This window comes from Falco biarmicus, chromosome 6 (assembly GCF_023638135.1).
Source record: "Falco biarmicus isolate bFalBia1 chromosome 6, bFalBia1.pri, whole genome shotgun sequence".
Lineage (NCBI taxonomy): Eukaryota > Metazoa > Chordata > Aves > Falconiformes > Falconidae > Falco > Falco biarmicus.
This window is the reverse complement of record NC_079293.1, coordinates 37,794,858-37,816,175: the sequence shown is the minus strand read 5'-3', so window position 1 is coordinate 37,816,175 and position 21,318 is coordinate 37,794,858. Positions and strand designations below refer to the sequence as shown.

Below are 21,318 nucleotides of genomic sequence, written 5' to 3'. Positions count from 1 at the left end.
GGTCTGTGCTTTCCGTACAATGTCTCTGTATGCTAATAATATAAAATGACATGTATTCTTTGCATCAGCTTTGGGGGATAATCTATCTGCAAGTCTTTTCTTGGGCATGGACATGATGAAAATAAGCTAGCAAATACAAAATATGAAAGAGTTGGAATGACAGCTCTCTCCAATAGCCATCTGAGATCTTTCTTTTAAGGCAGGTCTCAGTGCCATTGCTGTATCCTCCCTGCTGCCTTCTCCCCACCTCACTGGTTCTTTCCCAACCCCACTGCCACCAGTGCCTTCTCTTCACACTTTCTGTAGCCACATCCTGCTGCACCCTGCCAGGGCACTAGCTTTGTCATTGTGCTGTTTGCTCTCACTTGTAAGGCTATCACTCATCAGCTATTAGGAACTAACATTAGACAAGTATTTGAGGTAAAGAGAATATTAAAGCTGGGTTGATTTCCACTCCAGTTTTCCCTATTGAATTATATAAAGGTTTCAAGTGAACTTGAGCTGTAAAGAAACCCAAGCTTTTCTTTAGGTTGGACAGTCCTGTGTTTTTGTCTGTCGTTCCCCTTCCCTCTATCTCCATTATTCTTGCATGCATATCCAGTTCTGGATTAAGCTGTGGCTATTCTTGTGGTATTTCTTGTCCTGCCCAGAAGCAGAAACTCCTGGAAGCATTGCTACAAGATCCTTTTGTTGAGTATATTCCCGTGTAGTTTTCCAGGCTTGCTGAATCTAACTTTTGTGTATTTTCAGATTCACAGTGAATACAAATAAATTACTGTTCTTTTACTTGTGTCTTTATTTGGATGCAGTTACTATTCTTCTATTTAATCAAGGTGGGGGTCGGGGAAGCAGGCTTGACTTACCTGTCCCAGTGAAAGCAGTTTGACTTGCGCCATATTATGCCAGCAAGGAGAAACTGTGTTACAGATTTTTATTTTCTAAAGATGCTATGTGGTCTGTGCAGCTGCAATTCGCCTGGAAGAAGATGGATGGACTTCTCATTGGGGGTTGTTCATTCTTACTTCTAGCCAAGAACAACATAAACCAGGGTGAATCAAGGGTAAGATCTGTGCAGTTACCAGTTCAGTAATACTTAGCATGAAAATATAATCCACTAAGGGAGCACGAGAGAAAACAGCGAGGCCCATGAAATGTCATGTTGCATACTCTACCAGATAGAAAAAAACCCTGGTACTTCAGATAGCTCTGGGCCAGTAATAAAATAGAGTGCAAGAAGATGATTATATCTTTTTCAGCAAAGGATTTGGTCTTGGCTAAGGAACATACAAATCCCGACACCTCCTTTTAAGCTGCCATTCAAGTTTGTAACTTTGAGGCAGGTGAGGATGAGCAATCATAGACTGCCTCCCCTCGAGAACAGCAGTATTTCAAAGCCTGCAGACAGTGTGAATCCTTTAAGGAACAGTAGAGGATCTTTTTGTATACATCAAGTACATGACTAGTTAAAGCCTTTTGAGATCATAGGCAAATTTTGCAGCAGTTTCAGAAAGCAGAGTTGTTTCAATTTCGTAATAGCAGCTTAAACAGGTATCACAAAAAAAGCAAGTCTCTTTTGGCTATAGCTTTTTATGATATACATGATTCATCAGAGAGATGAAACTGATAACACGTTTATGCTGTGCCAGAACACAATTTTATTTTCAAAGTGTTTAGTTTACATATTATACATAAACAAAAGGAGAACAGAACTGAGTAAAAATCAGAGGTAAAAGGCAACCTACAGGGTCGTTGGGGAAACTCATACAACCCTAAAACTTTAAAGCTAGACACTTTTATAGTGGTTAGATAACAGTGTATATTCTCTTACACTGACAACTAAGGCAATCCAAGTTAGGGCTTAAGGGTTTAAATTAGAAGACTGTTCATTGCTGAGAATTGTGTTTCCCCCAGACTTAATCACTCTTTTTACTGGAATTTTATATATGCTTAACAGCAGATAACTTCTGGAATCCATCTCCTTTCTATTGGTGGCACCAGGTCACTCACTCCTTTATCTGGAGTTCAAGATTTAGCTTAAAACCTCACATTTGTCTGTACTACTTCTGCAGAGATTGTTAGAGATATCTTAAAATTCACGGTTTAAATTTAATCATGGCATTTTCCTCTACTTTAAATAATTCTCTGTCACTTCAAGACTTTAAGTTTTAATATTTACTGGGTGTGACTTTACTATAGCCAAAGAACAAGATCTTAACTAGATTCTTGTGCAAGGTTATGTCAGCCTTGCTCAAGGAGCTTGGAGTATCTCTTGACTGAAAGATTTTTTAGGCTTAGAAATGGGAAGAAAAAAGAAGAATGTTTAGTAATGGGCAGCAACAATTTGTGAAGCTGTGTATGCAAGACAGCTACCATATGAAAAAATACTGCATTTGTCTATTGTTCCTTTGGGTGTTCTGTGCACATGAAAACATACTATGTTTCATTTCCATCTGTAAAAGGCTGTTATATTTTCAGCTAGGGAGAAAGGAATTGTATGATAAATGGAGCTTGCTGTGCCTCTTGGTGTTTGCCTTTTCTCAAAGGTTAGGACTGGAACACTGTTGCAAGAAGCAAAGCTTTGACTAAACTTATTTAAGCCAGTAAGAGTGGGCTGTTCTTTATCATATTAATTTCAGCTGACTCATGTCATTTGACCTCCCAAAACCAATGATGGTTGGTTAAGATTATATCCAAACCAGTCATAAGTTACCAATGAATCAGTAACAATATTTTGGGCTGGTATACAAAAACATCTCTTGCTCCATGTTTAGTTAGCTTGGATCCTCTTGTGGTTTGACAATATTTCACAGAAACAAAACATTCTCAACTTCAAGCAGAGTCCAGTTTCCTTAATAAGACTTTTGGTGTAAGGAGGGTAAAGAGTTTAGCCAATTTTCAGCTTAATTCCTCTTAGAGCAGCTGACATACATCTTGCATGCTCTGTGTTCAAGACTTTCCACTGTCATTTATTTTGATTATCTGATAGATGTTGTGATGTTAAAAGCATGGTATGCTGCAGATAAATCATGATACCAACTCCTTGTCATGCTAATTCTCTTTGCTTTTCCAACTGGGAGAAGAAAATATTGAAGTATTTGGATATGGAAGCCATCCTAAGGAGCATATCCTTTTTGGTTGGAGTATTTTCTGGTTTTCTCTGGTAAACTTGTAATTTGGTTGAGATATTGTTGTTGACATGCACTATGGTATAGCTTTTAGACAAAGTAGTGCTAAGGAGCAATGTTTAGGAAAACCTTGAAAAATATACTTCTGCTTTAACAATATCACTTTGCTATGGAAACATTAATGTATCATATATAGTTTGTGTTTTGATGGAAATGCTTACAATGCTGTCTTTTTTTTCTAAATCTTGCAGCTACATCAAAAAAGTATTTGAAAACTGAGGTGTTCCTAAAGCTAAAACCCCCATAACTAAATAAAACACTGTGCTAAACCGTCATAGAAAAGCCAAGTAATCCATTCCCAGCAATAAATAAGCCCAAGAGAACTAAAGTGAAAGTAGTCTGTGGCTTCATACAGAGCCTGATCTTGTGGCTTTGGCACTTATTTAATGTTTTGCTCTTATATTGCATTTTTCATTCATAGTTTATGAAATGCTTCACAAAGACAAGTAATAATAGTCTGATTTTTTTGGGGTGAGGGCTAAAGAAGCACCAAGAGCTAAACTGGCTTGCTGGCAATTTAGTCAGTTCATTGTAGGCAGAAAGGATGGAGTCCTGACTTCAAATGTTGCCTTGATTTTTAGGTAGACCTCTTTTATTTTTTTTTTTAAGGAAGAAACATTGCAGGTAAATGCCTCTTAAAAACTAAATGTATTATTGCTCTTTGTTCTTTGAGGCTCAAAAGTGGAGATCTCTGTGAGACCTTGAATTCAGGACTTGCCCTAAAAGAGCTAAAAAACCGCTCAGTACCGCACTGTTTTTCAAAACTTGAGAGAATTAATGGCATGCAGAGCCAAAACAGCTCAGTCCATGCTTTTCCCTTGGAACATCATCCTCTATCCCATTAAAAATGACCTTCAGCAAAGATTTTTTTTAATGGAAACAAAGAAGGTCATAATTTAGTTTACAAAACATCCTCAAATGTTTTTAACAAGAAAATCCACATGCCAGTTTTGAGGGATTCATACAGTTTCTCTTGCTGTGTCCTTACTTTGTTAATGAGCCGGGCCTGTTTCAGCCATGACTAAATCTTTTTGTAGGAAAGAACATTTAGAAGGATGATGCATGTGGTTAAAAAACAAGAATGAGTTTCTGGAGTCTTGGGTTTAATTCCCAGCATCGCCACAGACTTCCTTTGTGACTTTGGACAAGCCACCACATCTCTGTGACTAAGTTCACTGGCTGTAAACTGATGCTAGTGGAATTTCTCTTCTTTAGAAGCAAGTTGTGAGAAGGACATATATTTAGGTATCAACTGCAGCTGCGGAGGAACTTAGATTTTTAATTTTCTAAAACTTGGGTATCCAAAAGGATTATTTAAAGGTGTGGCCATTTCCTGTGGATTGTCTCAATAACGGGAAAATGCCACAAAGCAATTTGAGTCATCTGTGTCAGCAATCTGTGGCACTTCAGTACCTCTTTCAGACAGCTTCACCACTGAACATACTTCCCTACCTGGGAGCCTGAGTCCAAGCCAGTGACACAAACCTATGGCAAATGTGTCAGAGTCAGCTAGTGATGCTGCTCTAAATAAGTTGTGGCTGGAGCTGTGGTGTAGACTGCAGTAGCGATGGAGCTCAGGGAACCTTAATAAACCAGGAGGGCCTGGCCCTCAGGTACTGTGGGAGGTGGCTAGGGGTATCAGCCTAGTGGATGACATCCAAAAGATCAAGTGGCAGATTGTCCATTGACAGAGGAATAACTTAGTCCATGTATCAAAGGCAACCTGTGCTAGATCTGATGGAGGACAGATTTTTTTAGGTTTCCAAGCCTGCATCTTAACTAGAAGGCCTCTCCAGTAGTAATTATGGACACATTCAATTCACATAAAAGCTTTGCTCTTCTGTTTTCTGAACAGTTAAACTGTGAGTTGCATTTGCCAAGGAGGCTGAAAAAATCTCCTTGTTCATCTAGTCCAAGCCATATTCATGGCTGAATATGTTTGCACTGATATTTGTCATATTTATGCAGATTGCTTTATAATGTGGTCAAGCACTGTCCACAGAAAGCATCAGTAGCCTGTGGTGGGCAGGTTGTAATTCTGCTTAAGTGCTTGGCTCTTCCTACGGGGAAGGGAGGTGAATGAGCACTTGCCCTTGGGTCTTTCACTTAATGCTCCTTTTCCCTCAGGCAACAATGCCAGGGGAGGTGACAATCATCTTATCATCTGCTGTGGCATCTACTCTTCCTCCTCTCCTCGAGGCAGAGGGCAGGGAGCAAAGAAGATGCTTTTTTAAAAATGGCTTCATTATTTCTTTTCTTCCTCCCACACCAATGAAATTTGCTTGAAATTAGCCATCTCACTGCTGACTTTCTAGGCCACTACACAAAACGGAGAAACAAAGCTGTGGCTACAGTTGCTCAGCCTGAGCCAAAAAGCACTAAATGACAAAATATGATTTGCAAGAGCCAGGTCGCAGAGTCCAAGAAAGACAACAGCTTGTACACAGGGGAGGAAGAGGATGTGGAATTGGTGGGATAAGTATGTTTGTTAGAAGGGGATGGGCTCTGTTAAATATTCTTCCAACTGCTATCATCTGTGAAAAACTGTATCAGGGAGTTATTTTCCACAATGAAATAGGAAAATATTTCATAGGTGCCACCCTGTCCATATTTTGTTGGTCAGTTCCACTGCATATAAACAATATCTGTAACATGGAGTTATAATTATATGCTTCCAACAAAAATAATGCGAGAGGATAAGATTCTTTGATTTTTCTAGTATGACTAAAAGCCACAAATATAAAATATTGCATCAGACACTTTGGACTCCAGAAATCTTCACTCTTGGGTTGTAGAAACATGATGTTTAGATAAGCTGTTGGTAAGTACTGGAACTTGCTGGGCCTCAATTCTTCCACTTTGTGAGTTGCAAGAAAGTCTGATTAAAATTAAATACCTGTTCTTTAGACCTCTAGTTTTTTTATCTGTTGTATTTTCAGAGTCCTTGGAAGAGTTTTCTTATCACTAATACAGAATATCTAGGCTCCTTTATGTGTGTAAGAATTGCTTTTGATTGCATCCCATTAAAAAAAAAAGTCTTAAAGTATCTGTGATATAAGTGATTTTTTATCAATGGATCCCAATCAACTGATATAATCTGTGTGTCTTCAGCTCCGCTGTGTTTAGAAACAGCATTGGATTTTTCCACTTCTGGAGTGCAGTAGTCTCTTCTATTGTTGATTCTTTATCCATAGTACAGTACATGTGACTGTCATTAGAGCTTCTTTGCGTGGTTTTTTTTTTTTTTTTTTAGTACAGCACCTACTATGGGGTCTTTGCTTACTGAACTAAAATGGAAACTGCAGTTTCTCCTCCATCAGGTTTCTCATCTGTAACAATTCCTTTTGTTATTGAGAAATCTCAAACATACGAGTCTACAGTGGAAACGGACTAAAGGGTTGCACTGCTGGTATGACGATTCTTTGACATTCTCTGGTATTGCTGGGTAATCTTTTAGGGCAGATTCAAGAGCTACTCATCAACTGGCATGTACAAGGCAAAGAACAGCAGAGAAAATGTCTTCTACAAAGAAAGCAAAGGCCACTTAGAATGTGACACAGAACTTGGAAAAAAAAATATTTTTATTCTGGTAAATTGCCTGGTTTGGATCATGGTTTCTTGACCCCTCCCACCCACTTCTAGATACACACAAATTTTTGTTTTTCATATTCAAGGGTTTTCTTTTGCAAAAGTCTTCATAATAATTAGAAATAAATGGCTTCCTAATGTCTTTTTTTCCTTGGAAAACAATGGTTTAAATTAAAGGAAAAATGTTTTTGCCCAAAATACAAACAAACATACAAGAGTTCCATAAAACCCCAAAGTTGGGAGGAAGTAGAACTGCCAGTGGTTTGAGAAAACCACAGCCAGGTTCTTGTGTCCCTATGGAAAGTGGTTTTTTTCTCATTAGACTGCCTTGTTAAACCCTTCTGTATTCCAAATGTGTACTATCTATTTAACTGTTTGCTTTTAGCATGATTTCTCCTTTTAAAGATGACAGTATTTAAACCTAGCAACATGTTGTTTTAAGATCAACAGTTTAACAAGAGCAAAATCTGCCTCCCAGACTCAGCTGCCTGCCTGCCTGCCTTCCAAAATACTTTGTTCTGAAGAAGCTGATGGCAGTGATAAATGTAAGAGAGTTAGAGCTCTGCAGTTATTGTCAGCAAGTTAGCTTTATGGGTTGGGGATTAGACCTTTGATGTCTTATCGAGTTTCTGCCCTGCGTGAATCAGTTGCTTACTTGATTTAAATTATAAAAAGAAATGCTCTGTTGTGATATTGTCTCATACTGTGTCTTCGTCATTTGAGATGCCCTCCGTGTTCTTTAGTTCCCCAGGAAGAGAAGGCAACCAGCCATATGGAGAGTGGCCAGTTGCCTGCTGATCATGATAGGCATTAAATAGAGTTGCATAGAAACTCAGATATAGAAAAGCCCTGTTTAGCTGAGCCTTTCTGTCCCCCCACAAAGGGAGATTGTTCCCTACAGGCCTGTAACACAACATCCAGTACTGTTTCACTTTAGTTTTTGAGGGGGTCCCCGTATTCCTTTAGTAAGTTTTGTCCTCTTCACTGAGGTAAGAGCTTCTTATGAAGTTGTCTTTTTGACATCCCCCAGTGTAATTGCTGCTGGACTGGTGGAGAGCTAGTGGGGCTTGGGCATGTGGTGGGAAGAGAGCAGAGGTGAGCTATGAAGGAGGCCTCCCTTTCGTGATTCCAGGGAATGATGAGGGTGGCAATACGTCACCCTGGAGATGACTGTTTGAGCCCACCTAGAAGCTAATTTTCAGGGTTTTGCCTGTCCTATGTGGATGAGGAGGTTTCTGGCCTTTCTGACAGACATTCAGCCCAATGCTTCTTATGTTAAGTAATAGGTCATTGCTCTTAGTTTTATTGTTTTAAGCTACCTCAGACACTTTAAGGGTGTGTGTTGATATTCTTCAATCCCCAAATAAATCCCTCAAATACAGAGATGTTGATCTGGCTTAGATTTTATTTGCACTTTAAAATAGCTTTTCAACATTTTAGAAGCCAAAATACTTTTCATGTGAGCAGCCTTTGAACAAGATTAAAAAGTTAAATGTGTCTATTTTCTCAAATCGTAGCTGTGGTTATTAAAGACACCAACCAGGCACATTAGCTGTGTGCGAGGAAACTGGGTAACAGGATGACTGGGCTAGTCCACTTGTATTCTGAAAGCTGGGTCAGTACTCATGAAAAGCTTAAGTAAACTAGAGGATAATTCAATACATAGACAATGCATCCCACTGTTTCTCTGTTTACTTTCTCCCTGTGTGACTTCTGGCAACTGAGAAGAAACACTATAAATGACAGCAACCAGCCAAAGAAAAGATTATGAATAACAATACCACAAGAATGAAGGGCATAAAGTTACCAGTGACTTGGGAAAAATGCAGAACACTGGACACATGACACATCTAGAAAGTAGTGGGTTGCAGTACATGTAGAACGGAATACCTTCAGATTAGAAACCCTTTCAGTTTGAGTTTCAGTATAAATTTGTCTCTGGTGACACAAGGTCTGTTTATCTGTAAGTGTTTTTTGACTCTGTTGAACCTCTACGCTTTGCTGGTAATACTCTGAAACCAAGAGAAGTAATGCCACTGGACACAGAGAAAGAAAACCTACATATTTACTGAAGAAATAAAAAGGCTGAGATCTCTGCTGTACGTATGTGCAAAGGACAGCACCTTCCTGATAAGAGTTCTCTTTCTTCTTTACCACATTTTTAACAGTTCTGCTTTCAGCACTGTATTTGAGACTGTCATGCTTTCCATCGCAATCTACAGTTCAATTTTCAGGCACCATTTACAGCAAGCTGATACCCTACATTTAGATACCAGTGATTTTTTTTGATGGTGCAAAATGAAAGAAACCAGCTGTTTATGTTAAACTGGAGTTCAAAATAAGTATAATAAAGATGACAGGGAGATGTTTTGACCCCTGAAAAGCCAGGTAAACTGTTTTTTTGGGAGGGGGAAGTGCAGTCTATCTGTCCTTGCTGTGATGCACTTTTATTACTTCTGAATACAGTATTAAATGTGTGAGCTGTTTTCGTCTATAGTGATTACACTAGGCTCAGTTTGCAAAAATGAGTAGTTTTGGGAAATATGGAGGACTCTTAGTCTTGGAAGTGAATGAATGTAGTCAGATAATGGGTGTTTTAGTGTCACTGGCAGTGCTTATCGTGTCCTGAAAATTAAGACCATTTGTTCAGTTGTAGCTATATGAGGTCAATGCTAACAAATTGGTTGTTCATACATTGTTTCTGATGCTTAGACTTTGCAGCTTCTGGCATGACTCATTTGGAGTGAGTAGTCTGTGCTTCCGAAGACTATATTGTAGGAAAATTCAAATGAATCAGTGAAAAGTCCTTCTGAAAGGGTAGTTCACCAGGGCTGAATGCTACTTAATAGGAGCCCAAGCCTGCTGCTATTGAAGTCTGTGTATTTACCTTAGTAGGGATGGAACCAGATCCTAGAATTAAGCTATTCAAGAGAATAGCCCTTCAAGAGGTATGATTGCACTACCTTGAAGTTTCTTTCCAAGACAAAGCCAAATGGAAGAAAAAAAAGAAAAGACTTAGATCCCTTATTCTTGTAGTGTTTCCTGGTATCCTATACTCAGAATGCTTAAACAGTACAGAAAGCTCTTTTGCTGTAACTTCCCCTGTGCCTCCAGAGACCAAAACAATTCAGTTCATTTTCGATCAGAACTATACTGAAGAGAAGAAAAAAACTGCTCAACTGGTACTTTTGAACCCATTGCAGCGTCCTTTTCCTCCCTGCCTCCCAACAATTCTTTATATTAGCTGTGGTTCTCTGCCTCCAAAACCCCAGAATACTTCCATTAGTAGATTAGAAATACTAAAATACCATTGAGCCACCAAATCACATGAAATCTCCTTCAGCTGGTGAGCTGTTGGGAGGAACTTTATTTGTGATATGGTAATGATGAAACTTGGGCTTGCATGTGTAATAAATTGATGTCCATCCTTTCCTCAAAGCATGAAAGAATGTGTGTCACTTGGGTTTGCTTCAATTTCAGCTCAGTCCTTCCTAGTTTACATGGTTGCACAACTGAGAAGTTTTGTCTTTTTTTAGTTATTTGTGAAGCAGCAGTAAAAAGAAGTGATGGATGTGCTGACATTCAGCCCTGCCATCCCTCCATCAACACAGTAAAGCAGAGCTCACTTAAAAAAAACACCTGTTGAAGCAACAAACATTTAAAAAATAACATGCCAAAGCAAAACATATAAATCGAAGCACAACCCTGTTTAATAATCAGTTTTCTGTGCTGGTCATAAAAAGATGGTACTGTAGTTTTGGCAGTGAGTCTCCAAGAGCTCCACTGCACTCCAGGCACTGAGGGAGTAAAGCAAAACACTGTCCTAGTCGATAGGTAATGTGGCACTGACTTTGGGTACTGACCCAAGGTTTATTAAAAAAAATGAAACACCAACACCATCACCACCACGATAACAACAGAACCCGACAAAACCCCCAGCAAACCAACCCTCACCTCCCCACTCAGTGAACTTGCATGCTCTAGCTGGTTCCTGCAACCATCCTTGCTAAAGTTTACTTGGAAAAGGTTTGCTGTCATAAGTTACAATGAAGAGTTTAATGATATATTATGAGGCAAAGGTGGTGTGTGTGTTCAGAGGTTTAAAAGGGTCCTTTTCAATAAAATGATGTCTCAGCAGGCATTAGAGACAATTCTCCCTTTTCTGTGCCTTGCAGATGCACAGACACCTACAGAGACTTTATTGGTAATGTTCTCTTTGAAACCTAAAGCCATCTCTGTTTTGGTCATCTGGAACCCTAGACTTTTAATGTTTCTTCCCCTTTATTTTTCTTTGACACTACGGGCTGGGTCAATCTCATAGGACTTCAACCATTTACAGGACAGCTAGTTGATCAGTCTCTCCAGTTCAGAAAGTGGAAGGGACATTTCTAGGATATGATCTATCTTCTCCTAAGGTAAATCTTATCCTAAAGATGTTGTTTTCTAGTTTCTTTAGTCTATAGCAACTAGTTATATTTATATATATATAGCTATATATATATAGCAACTAGTTATGAAATCATGATCGTGGCGGGCTGCCCTGGAGAGTGCTGCACTATTGTGGCTGGAAAAATAATTTTTTTATGTGAACAGGGATAAATGAACTTTCAAGAACAGATGATCGCTTCTAGATGTCTGCGATAACCTCACTGAAGTCAGTAGTCTGCTTACTTGTCAGGTAGTGGAATATGATTCTGATTTACACCATGAACCTTTACCATGGAGAACAGGCACAGAAATGTTTTGATGAGGTTCTTTGTTGTAAGTGCAGATGACCTTGCCCACTATAATAGCAGGAACGGGCTCATTCTAGCTCATCAGAATGGTATCTGAGTAGGCCTGTGTGTGGTGGCTTTCTGTGTAAATTCTTCCATGCGAGCTTAACCTCGATGATGATGGCCTGTATGTTTGGGCAAAGGAGAAGCTCACAGTTTTAAGTAGGCAGCTCTGGGCTTGTCCTGGAACAGTCAGGAAGGACTGTTTTGCTTCAGTGAGACAGTGCAAGGGGAACTGATCGGTTAGATAGGTTAAGTACAGCAGTTGTCATCTTGAAGTTGTCTTCTGGTACTGTCCTAAATAACTCAATAACAAGGATAAGGGAGCTTAGGTTTTCCATATGTTTCAGCACTAGGGTTGAATGCTTTTCCATGGCATTGAGATGAGAGTAGGGTTTGTTCTGTAAATGTACCTTTCTCTTCATTCCTTGGTCAAAAAAGTAATGAAATAAATATTAAAAAAATGAGTGGCGGTTTAATAAAGCAGATTAACTGAAACAAACTAGCTGGTTAGAGCGCTCTCTAATGCAGACAGTAACATGTTGATGTTTAAGCATCATTACCTTTTTCTGAAATATACATGGCAATATGACTTTACATATTATAGCCTGCACGTGTGGATATATATAGACAATGGTATGTGTGTATAAATATATACACATACATACACACACACACACACACACACACACATTACTACTGTCTAACTCATTTTCCCATTGCAAATGAGCCCAGAGGGAACAAAATATTCCTAGCTTGGAGATTTCCACATCTGCCCTTCAGGCAGCTATCAGACAGAAACAGCATGGCTACATAAATCACTGTAAATCAGCACATTTTTCAACAGCACAAAGCCCTAAGCACAGAACCACTTTAGAGCGTGCTGCTCCATAGTTTGTTCACAGACCTCCCATGCCAGCAGCAGGGAAGTCAGGCCGTTCTATTCAACATCTTACAGTAACCAGATACAGGATAAAGAAATTGCCTTCAAAGCTATAGTCTGCACTAGGCTTTTCCAAGCAAAACAGTGATGTCTAGCATCCATCTTTTCTCTTCTCCTTGTTTTTCAGGCCTTTTTGGCCCTCAGTCTGCCAGGATGAGTTGTTATTCTCCTGTTTTGCAAGCAGGCTTGAACTTCATTTTAGATTCTGAAGAAGTAGTTTACACTTGGTTGGAGAGAAGGTCTGTATGTAAGTTTTAAGGTGTCCATAAAATGCAACAGAATAAAACCCTGTTTTCAGTAGGTTTAAATACCTAGTCTCAGTGGTGGGTGTGTAGGTCCAATGGAAATCGAAGGGGTCTATAAATTGAAGAAAAGTTGAAAACCTCTGATGAACCATCCAAATCCACGAACTTGAAAGGCTTTCTTTTTCCTAGTGCACAGACTCTAACCTGATCTTACAGAAGAGGATGGAGTTTATTTCCACAGACAGAAAAGAAGCAGTTTCTGGGACTTTAACTGTAGTAGGAAAACTTATGTTAGAGCAACATAAAAATAGGTTTAGCATAGTTATGAGTTATGTTTTGTGTGCAGCCTGTTTGTGTTAAGGATGTCTCTACAGGACGGCAAGAAATCTTTCTTATAAGCTGGCCAGAAAAAAAAAGAATTTGGGGAACACTCCCCTGCCTTGCTCAGATTAATCAAATAGTGGCCTCTGACCAAAGACAATCCACAGCTGTGCGCTATATTGTGAAATGTAGAGCAAAGCATTTCCCGTTACTGTTTAAAAAGCTGTGAGCCAGATTCAATAACTAATCTTTACGCCTCAGCCTAAATGCATCTGTCGTCAGCTTCTCCTCCAATGGAGAGAGATGTCTGTGCTCCCCATGTCCGGACTGTAACACTGCTCTGGACTCTTCTGCTTTCTTGCACTGGCAGTTTGGTTTGTAGATGTATCCACTGTTGACTGTCTAACCGTGCATCAATTTTATCCCAATATTCTCTGTGATCCGCTAGGTGGAAGGGGAATTGCTCTGCACTGTAGATGGTGGGATCACAGATTTGGAAATGCAGAAATGTGCATGTGACTCTGTTTCATCAAAGGTCTTTTCTGCTGTAGCAGTGATGTGGCAGCAGGATGTAGACCAGAGACAATGACACTGAATCCCTGCATAAGCATGGGTAGTATAGGATAAAGAGAATATATGTGTTATGCCATAACAGTGAACAAGTTTATGGACATCTTATCTTGATAAATGGTTTAATAGCACAGTAAAGAAACCATCAAATGCCTACTCTTGAGGTACTGGAAAAAACTTTCTCATGGACTGTAACATGTTGCTTGTGGTTGAGGAAATAAGCATCCTGATAATCCACAGCCCAGATGTGGGACCAGTGACAAAAACAGAGATTAAAGATAAAGCAGAGCAGAAAACAGAGCAGAAATATTTTTCCCCAGTATAAGCAAGGTTTCAAGTATACTACTTCATACTCTGACAATTCCAGTGTTACCAAACTCCAGTAACAGAAGCATGACAGACCACTGGGGCCACTAGCGATACGGGGAGGGGATCACATTTCAACTGGTATTAAGACCCTTTGGTGCATGAGACAGTGAAGGAAAACACTGTAATTCCGTGACACTTGAAATACATGACAGTAAATAATATTTTATCAATGCTTATATCTGTCAATGAGTACATGCAGTTTATAGTGATTTTGGTTTTATTAACTGGGGTAAACTTAATAATCAATAATTTTTCTAATATAGTCCCATTACTGTTCTTTCTTCCCAGAAATACTACCTGAGAATTTAAAGCAGTGCCTAGTATAGAATAGTAGGCCCCTTGGAAATTGGGTGTTGTAAAGTGTAATGCTTTGGAAAGGCTGAAATAGATTGGAGGCTGTAAAATTTTTTAAATGATATTAAAATATAAAGCAGAAGACAAGTTAAAGTAACTCCAGTTGAGGAGCCATGCCTGTTAATCTGTAGCATAAGCTCAAATTTGTAGTTGAAAACAATTTTCTTAAACTTGACTAGGCTGGTTTCTGTGTGATTAGGGGCAGGAACACCTCTCTGTTAAAAGTGGTTTGCTTTTTAATAGGCATTAACCATAATTGTCTCATTTTTGCTGGTTGTTCAAAATAGTTCCACCTCAGGTTGGTCAACTTAATTTCGGTTGCTACCAGCATTCAACAGAAATGCTGCTTTAAGCTCGTCTTTCAGTGAATCACGTTTGTACAATAACAGATTTGTTTGTTAAATGAACTTAATGACAGGAATAGATGTGCCAGTATTCAGGGTGAGTCACCTTCTTGTCCATCTAGAACCATCTTTCTCTCTCTCTCAACTGTTCTATTTTAATCAAAAGGAATATTTTCACAGGAGAGTACAGCTCTGAAATGTGCATCAGTATGATCCCAGTTTTTGTGACACTGACTCCGCTTGTTCCTGTTGAAACAAATGGCAAATCCCATAAGACATCCCATAGCCCTTGCTTGTTTCAGCATTTCTAGTAGTTTTGACATATTGATTCCTTTGGCTACATGTGAGCAAATAATACTTTTTTAGGCTTGTATCATCTTATGCTGCTGTAGCAAAGATGACAAGGGAGTACTTTCCAAATGCCAACCATATACTTTCTATCTTTTTTTTTTAAGTAAGTACATTTGCTAGTCTCTCTTGTATGCTATCTTTTCTCACAGCTGCTTGCCTTTTTGTCCTTCCTGCTCTTAAATCCCTCAGTTACTCTAGGTTGGTGGAAATTGTTTAATGTACAACCCAAATTCTCCAGTGAGGTTTGGCTAACCAACAAGCTATTCAAGTGGTTTTGTCTCTTGGGTATGTCTCCATCCTCTGCTTTTCCAGGTTGCTTGAATATCCTTGAACCCATAATTTACCCTAATCTCCTCTAAGGCTTTGAAATAATGAAATACTTAAATAAAACTCTTTGGATAAATGCTTTCTAAAATATAGCTTTATCTGTGAACTATCACGCTCTTAAGGGAGTGGATTTTGTTCCTGGGACGATTAAGGAGATTTTCTGTCCACTGTATTACTGTGGTTTGCCCGCTGTGATCAGGCATACCCATTGTAAGTCCTGCAACAACTCAAAACAGAAAAGATGAGGAAAGTCTGGAGAAAAATGGGACAGAGGCTAGACTGTTGCTCTGCTTTTTGTGGTGCCTGGGTGCAGTTCCCTGATCCACCACATGATTCTCTGTGGGTCGTGAAGCCTTCCTGTGCTTTGGAAAAATGATTCTCTGCTCAACAGGGATGTTGCTGAGGATAAATTAAGGGTGGCAAAGTGCCTAGGCATTACAGAGGGGTAGTCTTATACCCACAAAAAGGCTGTACTCAGATCCTTACTTCACAAAATAGGAAAAGGGAGATCAATTGACTTGCCATCACCAAATCCACAGGGGAAGTCTGAGGCAAAGCAGGGGACTGGATCCGGTTTTTCTCCCAGAGGCCCCATGTGGTCCATTTTTCCATGAAAAATCCTTTTTACCACCCTAGCTGGGCCTGAACCTGGTGTCCTGCAGATGCGCCTCAGGCAAGGAAGGGTGGCTTGGAGGACCTCACTGGGGGGCCCCAGCCTGCAGCTCATCAGGGCGCCCGGGCAGTGTCACGAAAGCCTGTCTTCACTGCTGCTCATTTTGCAGGTGAAGGGAGATGACTTCAGTTTTTCTCCCTACCCACTCAGCTCAGCTAATTATTGATTTCTGTAAGCAAGAAGGATCTGCAAAACAGCACTAAAATGGGTTGAAAAGGAGCATCTCTTTTCCACTTTTGGAGCTCTATAGCTAAATTTCAAGAAGAAAGGTTTGGGGTTTGTGTGTAATTTGTGAATGATTTGTGAGTAATTTGCTTCTGGAGATAATTGTTAAAAATGAAAAATTGCTCAAAAACATCAGGAAAAGGAAGCTTTTCTTTTTATGTTATTGTGCCACTAAAATATAAAAATTCTCATCAAAATGCAACCATATGACTATTTTAAAGAGATACCTTTCAGATTGTCTCTCCACTTTCAGGCACACTCTCTAGATAGACATCTGTATTTCCTCATGTTAAGTGACAGCAAATGCAAATAGGCCACTGTTTAAGTATGAAGATTAAAGAGATTTATGATTGTCTTTATAATTTTTTTTGTGTGTGTGTAATAAAATGCAGGGAAACTATATACAGCAAATGTTTTCTGATTTTTTTACATTGTACTACTCTTTCCTGCTGAAATACTGTTCTTTGTTCTCTTTTTTTGCTTGAAATTTTCCTCCTAGTAGTCCAAGTTTCCAGTCTGAAGTTCAAAATTTTCTGTATCCGAGGTTTGTGATAATGAAGTAGCACCACTGAAACTTCAGCTGGATGAAGGCTTTTGATCAGGTGCCTCCTAATGCTAAGGAGAATGATTATCTCCTGGTAGCTGTATTACTGGCTTAATTTTGTGCTTATTCAGAAACAGAAAAAGGATGAAGAAATTAATCTGAGGACTTTTCAAGTTCACCTCATCCCTAGTCCCCGCTTTTCAGGAGCTCAGAGGATAAAGTACTATCTTTGCTTTTGGCTGTCTTTGGTTTTGGCTGGCATGCAGCAACTTCAGAAATTATTAGTTCTTTGGCAGCACGTTTCAGGGTGAGCAGCTCCTGCTTTCCACAGTGCCAAGAGCGGTGCCAAACTCATGAGCCTTGCCTGCCATTTTGGGGGTGGAGGGATGAAGAGTTACTCCAGGTACAGTGTGACTTTGTGGCAGAACTAGAAAGGGGAGCATCTGATGAAAGTCACAATAGGAACAAACAAAATTACTTCTGTCAGCCTATACCCGCTCACTCTCTTCTGGAGGAGATGAGATGGAATTTCTGAGAAAGGGAGAACGTGGTGCAATGGCAGAACTGACAGGGTTTGAATAGCCAGGACCTTGCAGGGCTCTCCAGTGTGAGAAAAGGACATGAACTTCCCTGTGCCAGTCCAGAAAAAGACACCGTAGCCCACAGGTGACCCACACTGGTACAAGAACAGCCCCCAGGGACTGTGCCCCATGGGCAATACATGCTGGAGCAGGGACATCCCTGCGGGTTTGCAGTCATAGGCAACCCATGCCAGGCTCAGCCCATGCTCAAAACAGCAGTCAGAAGATTTTTTTGGTTGGTAACAAGTTGAATTTTTTGGCTCAAGACTGTTTTGCACACAGCACACAGCCTAGTTCAGGTTTTGTCTTCCTTGTTTGCCATTGTGGGACATTTTGGAATGGCAGCTGACTCATAGAATCATGGAATCATTTAGGTTGGAAAAGACCTCTAAGATCATCGAGTCCAACTGTAAAACTAACACTGCCAAGTCCAACACTAGACCATGCTCCTAAGCACCACCCTTCACCAGCTTCATTGCCCATCTCTGGACACACTCCAGCACCTCAATGTTTTTCTTGTGGTGAGGGGCCCAAAACTGGACACAGAATTCAAGGTGCAGCCTCACCAGTGCCAGCACAGGGGGATGGTCTCTTCCCTGGTCCTTCTGGCCACACTGTTTCTGCTACAAGCCAGGATGCTATTGGCCTTCTTGGCCACCTGGGCACACTGCTGGCTCATATTCAGCTGGCTGTCAAGCAGCACCCCCAGGTCCTTTTCCTCCAGGTGACTTTCCAGTCACTCCTCCACAAGCTTGTAGCATTGTGTGGGGTTGTGGCCCAGGTGCAGGACTCCATAGTTCATGTTACAAGAGTGGTCTCACTGGAAGAACTGCAAGCCTATAACATTTCCCTTGTCAATCTTGGCATGTATTTTTATAGGCAAGCATACACACAAATACAAACATTTCTATAAAACACATCTGAAATTTCTGTTTTGTTGAGGCATCTTTAGATTTTGACTAAGAACATTGCAAAAATAAAAGATCTGTTTTGGTTCGTAAGGTGCTTTGTAAGATTTTCCTACCTCGCTCATTTTCTTTTCAGACCTCTTGCACTGAGGCCATTGGAGATATTGCAGGTGTAATTTTAGATAAGCATTGATGTTAAAAATCCTATTTGGATCTCAGAACAGACTTTTCAGCTTGTTATTTTAGAGTAGTTAATGCATAGCTAATAAAATAGACAAGTTTCCATTGCTGTCTCATTTTTCTTATGAAGAATATTTCTGCCATAACCATTTTTGCTGTAACAGCTCCAAGCCACTGTTTTCATAATGGTTGAAGGAGATTCAGAGATTTCCTAATTGTGATAGTGGATGTTGTGTATGTTAAAGAAATGTTGCAATCACTATCATTTCAAAGCAGCAGCTGAATAACCCCAGATATGATGGATCAGCTAGTATTTGAATAGGCTATAAAGGCAGAGTTTTCTTTTCAGTTTTGGGTAATATTTGTACATCTTCCCTGGGGAAAGGGATGACGAAACAGTTTTTGCATGGAAATAGCATTCCTGAAACAATAATTTATTAATTTCTAGTTTTTGAGAGTGGACCAAGACAAAGACAGAGAATGCAGCCTGGACTGTGCAGGTTCCCCTCAGAAATCACTCTGTGCATCTGATGGAAGAACTTTTCTGTCCCGGTGTGAATTTCAACGAGCGAAATGCAAAGACCCTCAGCTGGAAATAGCCTACCGGGGAAACTGCAAAGGTGAGCAAATCAAATTTTCCTTCATCATAATGAAAAATAACAGACTTTAAATAGTTTTTGAAAATTTCTGTGTGTTGAAAACTAGGAGCGCTGTACATGAAGAGTTTTCTAAAAGCAAGTAGGTTGAAATCCATCCTGTTAATTCTATAACAATATGCTACATAAAGATACATTAATTTTACCCGTGAGCAAAAGTATGACTCTCTGATCCATTTACACTATAAGTCACTATTAAGGCAATTGCAAGGTTAGGGCCTTATTCTGAAGGACCGTATCATTGGCAGGCTCAGAGTAACTTAAGATTGTTATCTCCCGAGGTTTCTTGCTACTGCAGTAGGGTATTTTGAGGTAAAGATGGTCAAATTCAGTCTTGTGTTTCCTACCTGCAGTCATTTGGAGGAAGGGCAGTGGGGAGGGAAGGGAAAAAAAAAGAAAAAGGTTTGTAATGTTTAGAGCCCTCACAGGCCATTTCTACCTACATCATCTACTCTTTTACATCTAATCTCTGCTGAGAGAAACTGCAATGTGCAACTGTAGCATTTCAGCTCCAATACTTACAAAGTATTCACAGTTAAATCTTTTCACTTTTAGAGTAGCCTGGTGGTGGAGAAAGCAGTTCCTTACTGAAATGTAGGGTGATTCCCAACACAATGATCTTCTTTCTAAGATGTAAGAATAGCAGTGGTCATAAAGATTTACTTTCCCTTTCTCTCTGTCCAAAAGAGAGGGGCAGGGGGGCTGGTGGTGAGAAAACCCCAGGGACCACACCGATTGAACCTCTAGGAGGCAATTTTCCACATCATCTCTCTCCATTAGCTCCAGCAAACCTCTGAAGCATCAAGACTGCTTCAAAGAAACATTCTGTCTCATCTTCTGCCTAGATGAAATCCTATGCTCATTCTTCAGCTCTTTCATAATAAGCCATTGTATTAGCTGATGGATCTATTTACTTTTGTGAACAAGGATAACATAATGAAGCTACCTGAGCCAAAGCTTTTGTTACACTCATGAACGACAGAGAGGATTATTGTGCACTTTGTATTTGTTCATTTTATACATTAGAGCATTATAGAATTTTATGCAAATCAGTTTTGAGTGGTTTCAATTGTTTTTTCCTCTTACCATATTGACAATGTCATCTGCAAGATTTTTTTTTCCATAAAGATGTATTGAATTGCTCTACTGAAGATGTCTTCAGCAATGCTGGCAAATTCTGTGCAGTCAAGAGCTATAATTTGGAGAAGTGCTCATCTGCCGTTTATTTATTAATGAATAGTGTGTCAGTACAATTGTAGACTTGGAATTAGACACCTTAGGCAGCTTAAGTATTGCTAATAGCAAGTACACACCATGCCCTCATCAATCAGATGTTTTAAATCTTACAATTAAATTAATGCAAACATCATTCTAATGTTTAAGTATTTTTTCATTTGATTGTCAATAGACACATGATTGCCAATAACATACTTGGTCAATATCAGCAACAGATCAGTGCTCTTTTAAATTTTACATTTTCACGGTATTGCTTATTCAATTAAAGCAGTCAGATTTTGAAGTGACCAATGTCTTTATTCCCAGCTGTGGCTGCAATAATCAGAAATATTTCAAGCTGTAAAAATATGTTTTGGAGAAGAAAAAGGAGATTCATAAGCCTATCTGAAGTTTCAGTGTTAGCATTGCTAGAGCTACTTTTGATAGTCCCATCAAACATTCTTCTGAAAGAGCTAAGGAAGTCCTCAGATTAAGACCTCTCTTGAGCCAGTTGCTTTTGGGTGGTGAAATTTGTTGTCACAGGTGATACTTTGACCAAAGAGCAGAGGGTTGTTTTAGTAGGGCTAATCAAAAAGTGATGGTTCCATTTCAGAGCAACTTTCAAGGTTTCAGAATTTGCTTTCATTTCATGTTGGAATGAAAGCAAATCCTTTTGGAAGTGTTCATCTGTCCCCCTAAAAAAAAAAGACACCATGCCCCTATCCTGTCCCTTTAAAACATTGGTTTTGGAGCAAGTTTTGAGGTTGCTAATGCAGGAAAAAAAGAAACATGCATGTTTGCATGTGGAAGTTATGAAGGGAGAAAAGACATAGTACCTGTACAGGGTTCAGAACTTTAAACCTGTGTCTGATATTTATCCATCATTGATCAGAAAAGCCAGCCTTAAGTCTGCGTCTGTCTCCTCCAGTCTTCTTATCAGGTAAAAATCCCTGTTCACCTCACA

The 21,318-nt window shown here is 39.6% G+C and overlaps 1 protein-coding gene across 7 annotated transcripts in view; it reads left to right on the top strand.

Moving 5' to 3' along the window:
• Positions 1-21,318, top strand: part of SMOC2 (SPARC related modular calcium binding 2) — a 149,709-nt gene that overhangs the window by 27,859 nt on the left and 100,532 nt on the right. For all 7 annotated transcript variants that reach the window (XM_056343952.1, XM_056343951.1, XM_056343950.1 and 4 more), the window contains exon 2: positions 18,932-19,103. In XM_056343952.1, the coding sequence (XP_056199927.1) occupies positions 18,932-19,103 (172 nt within the window). The remainder of the gene's footprint in view (positions 1-18,931; positions 19,104-21,318) is intronic.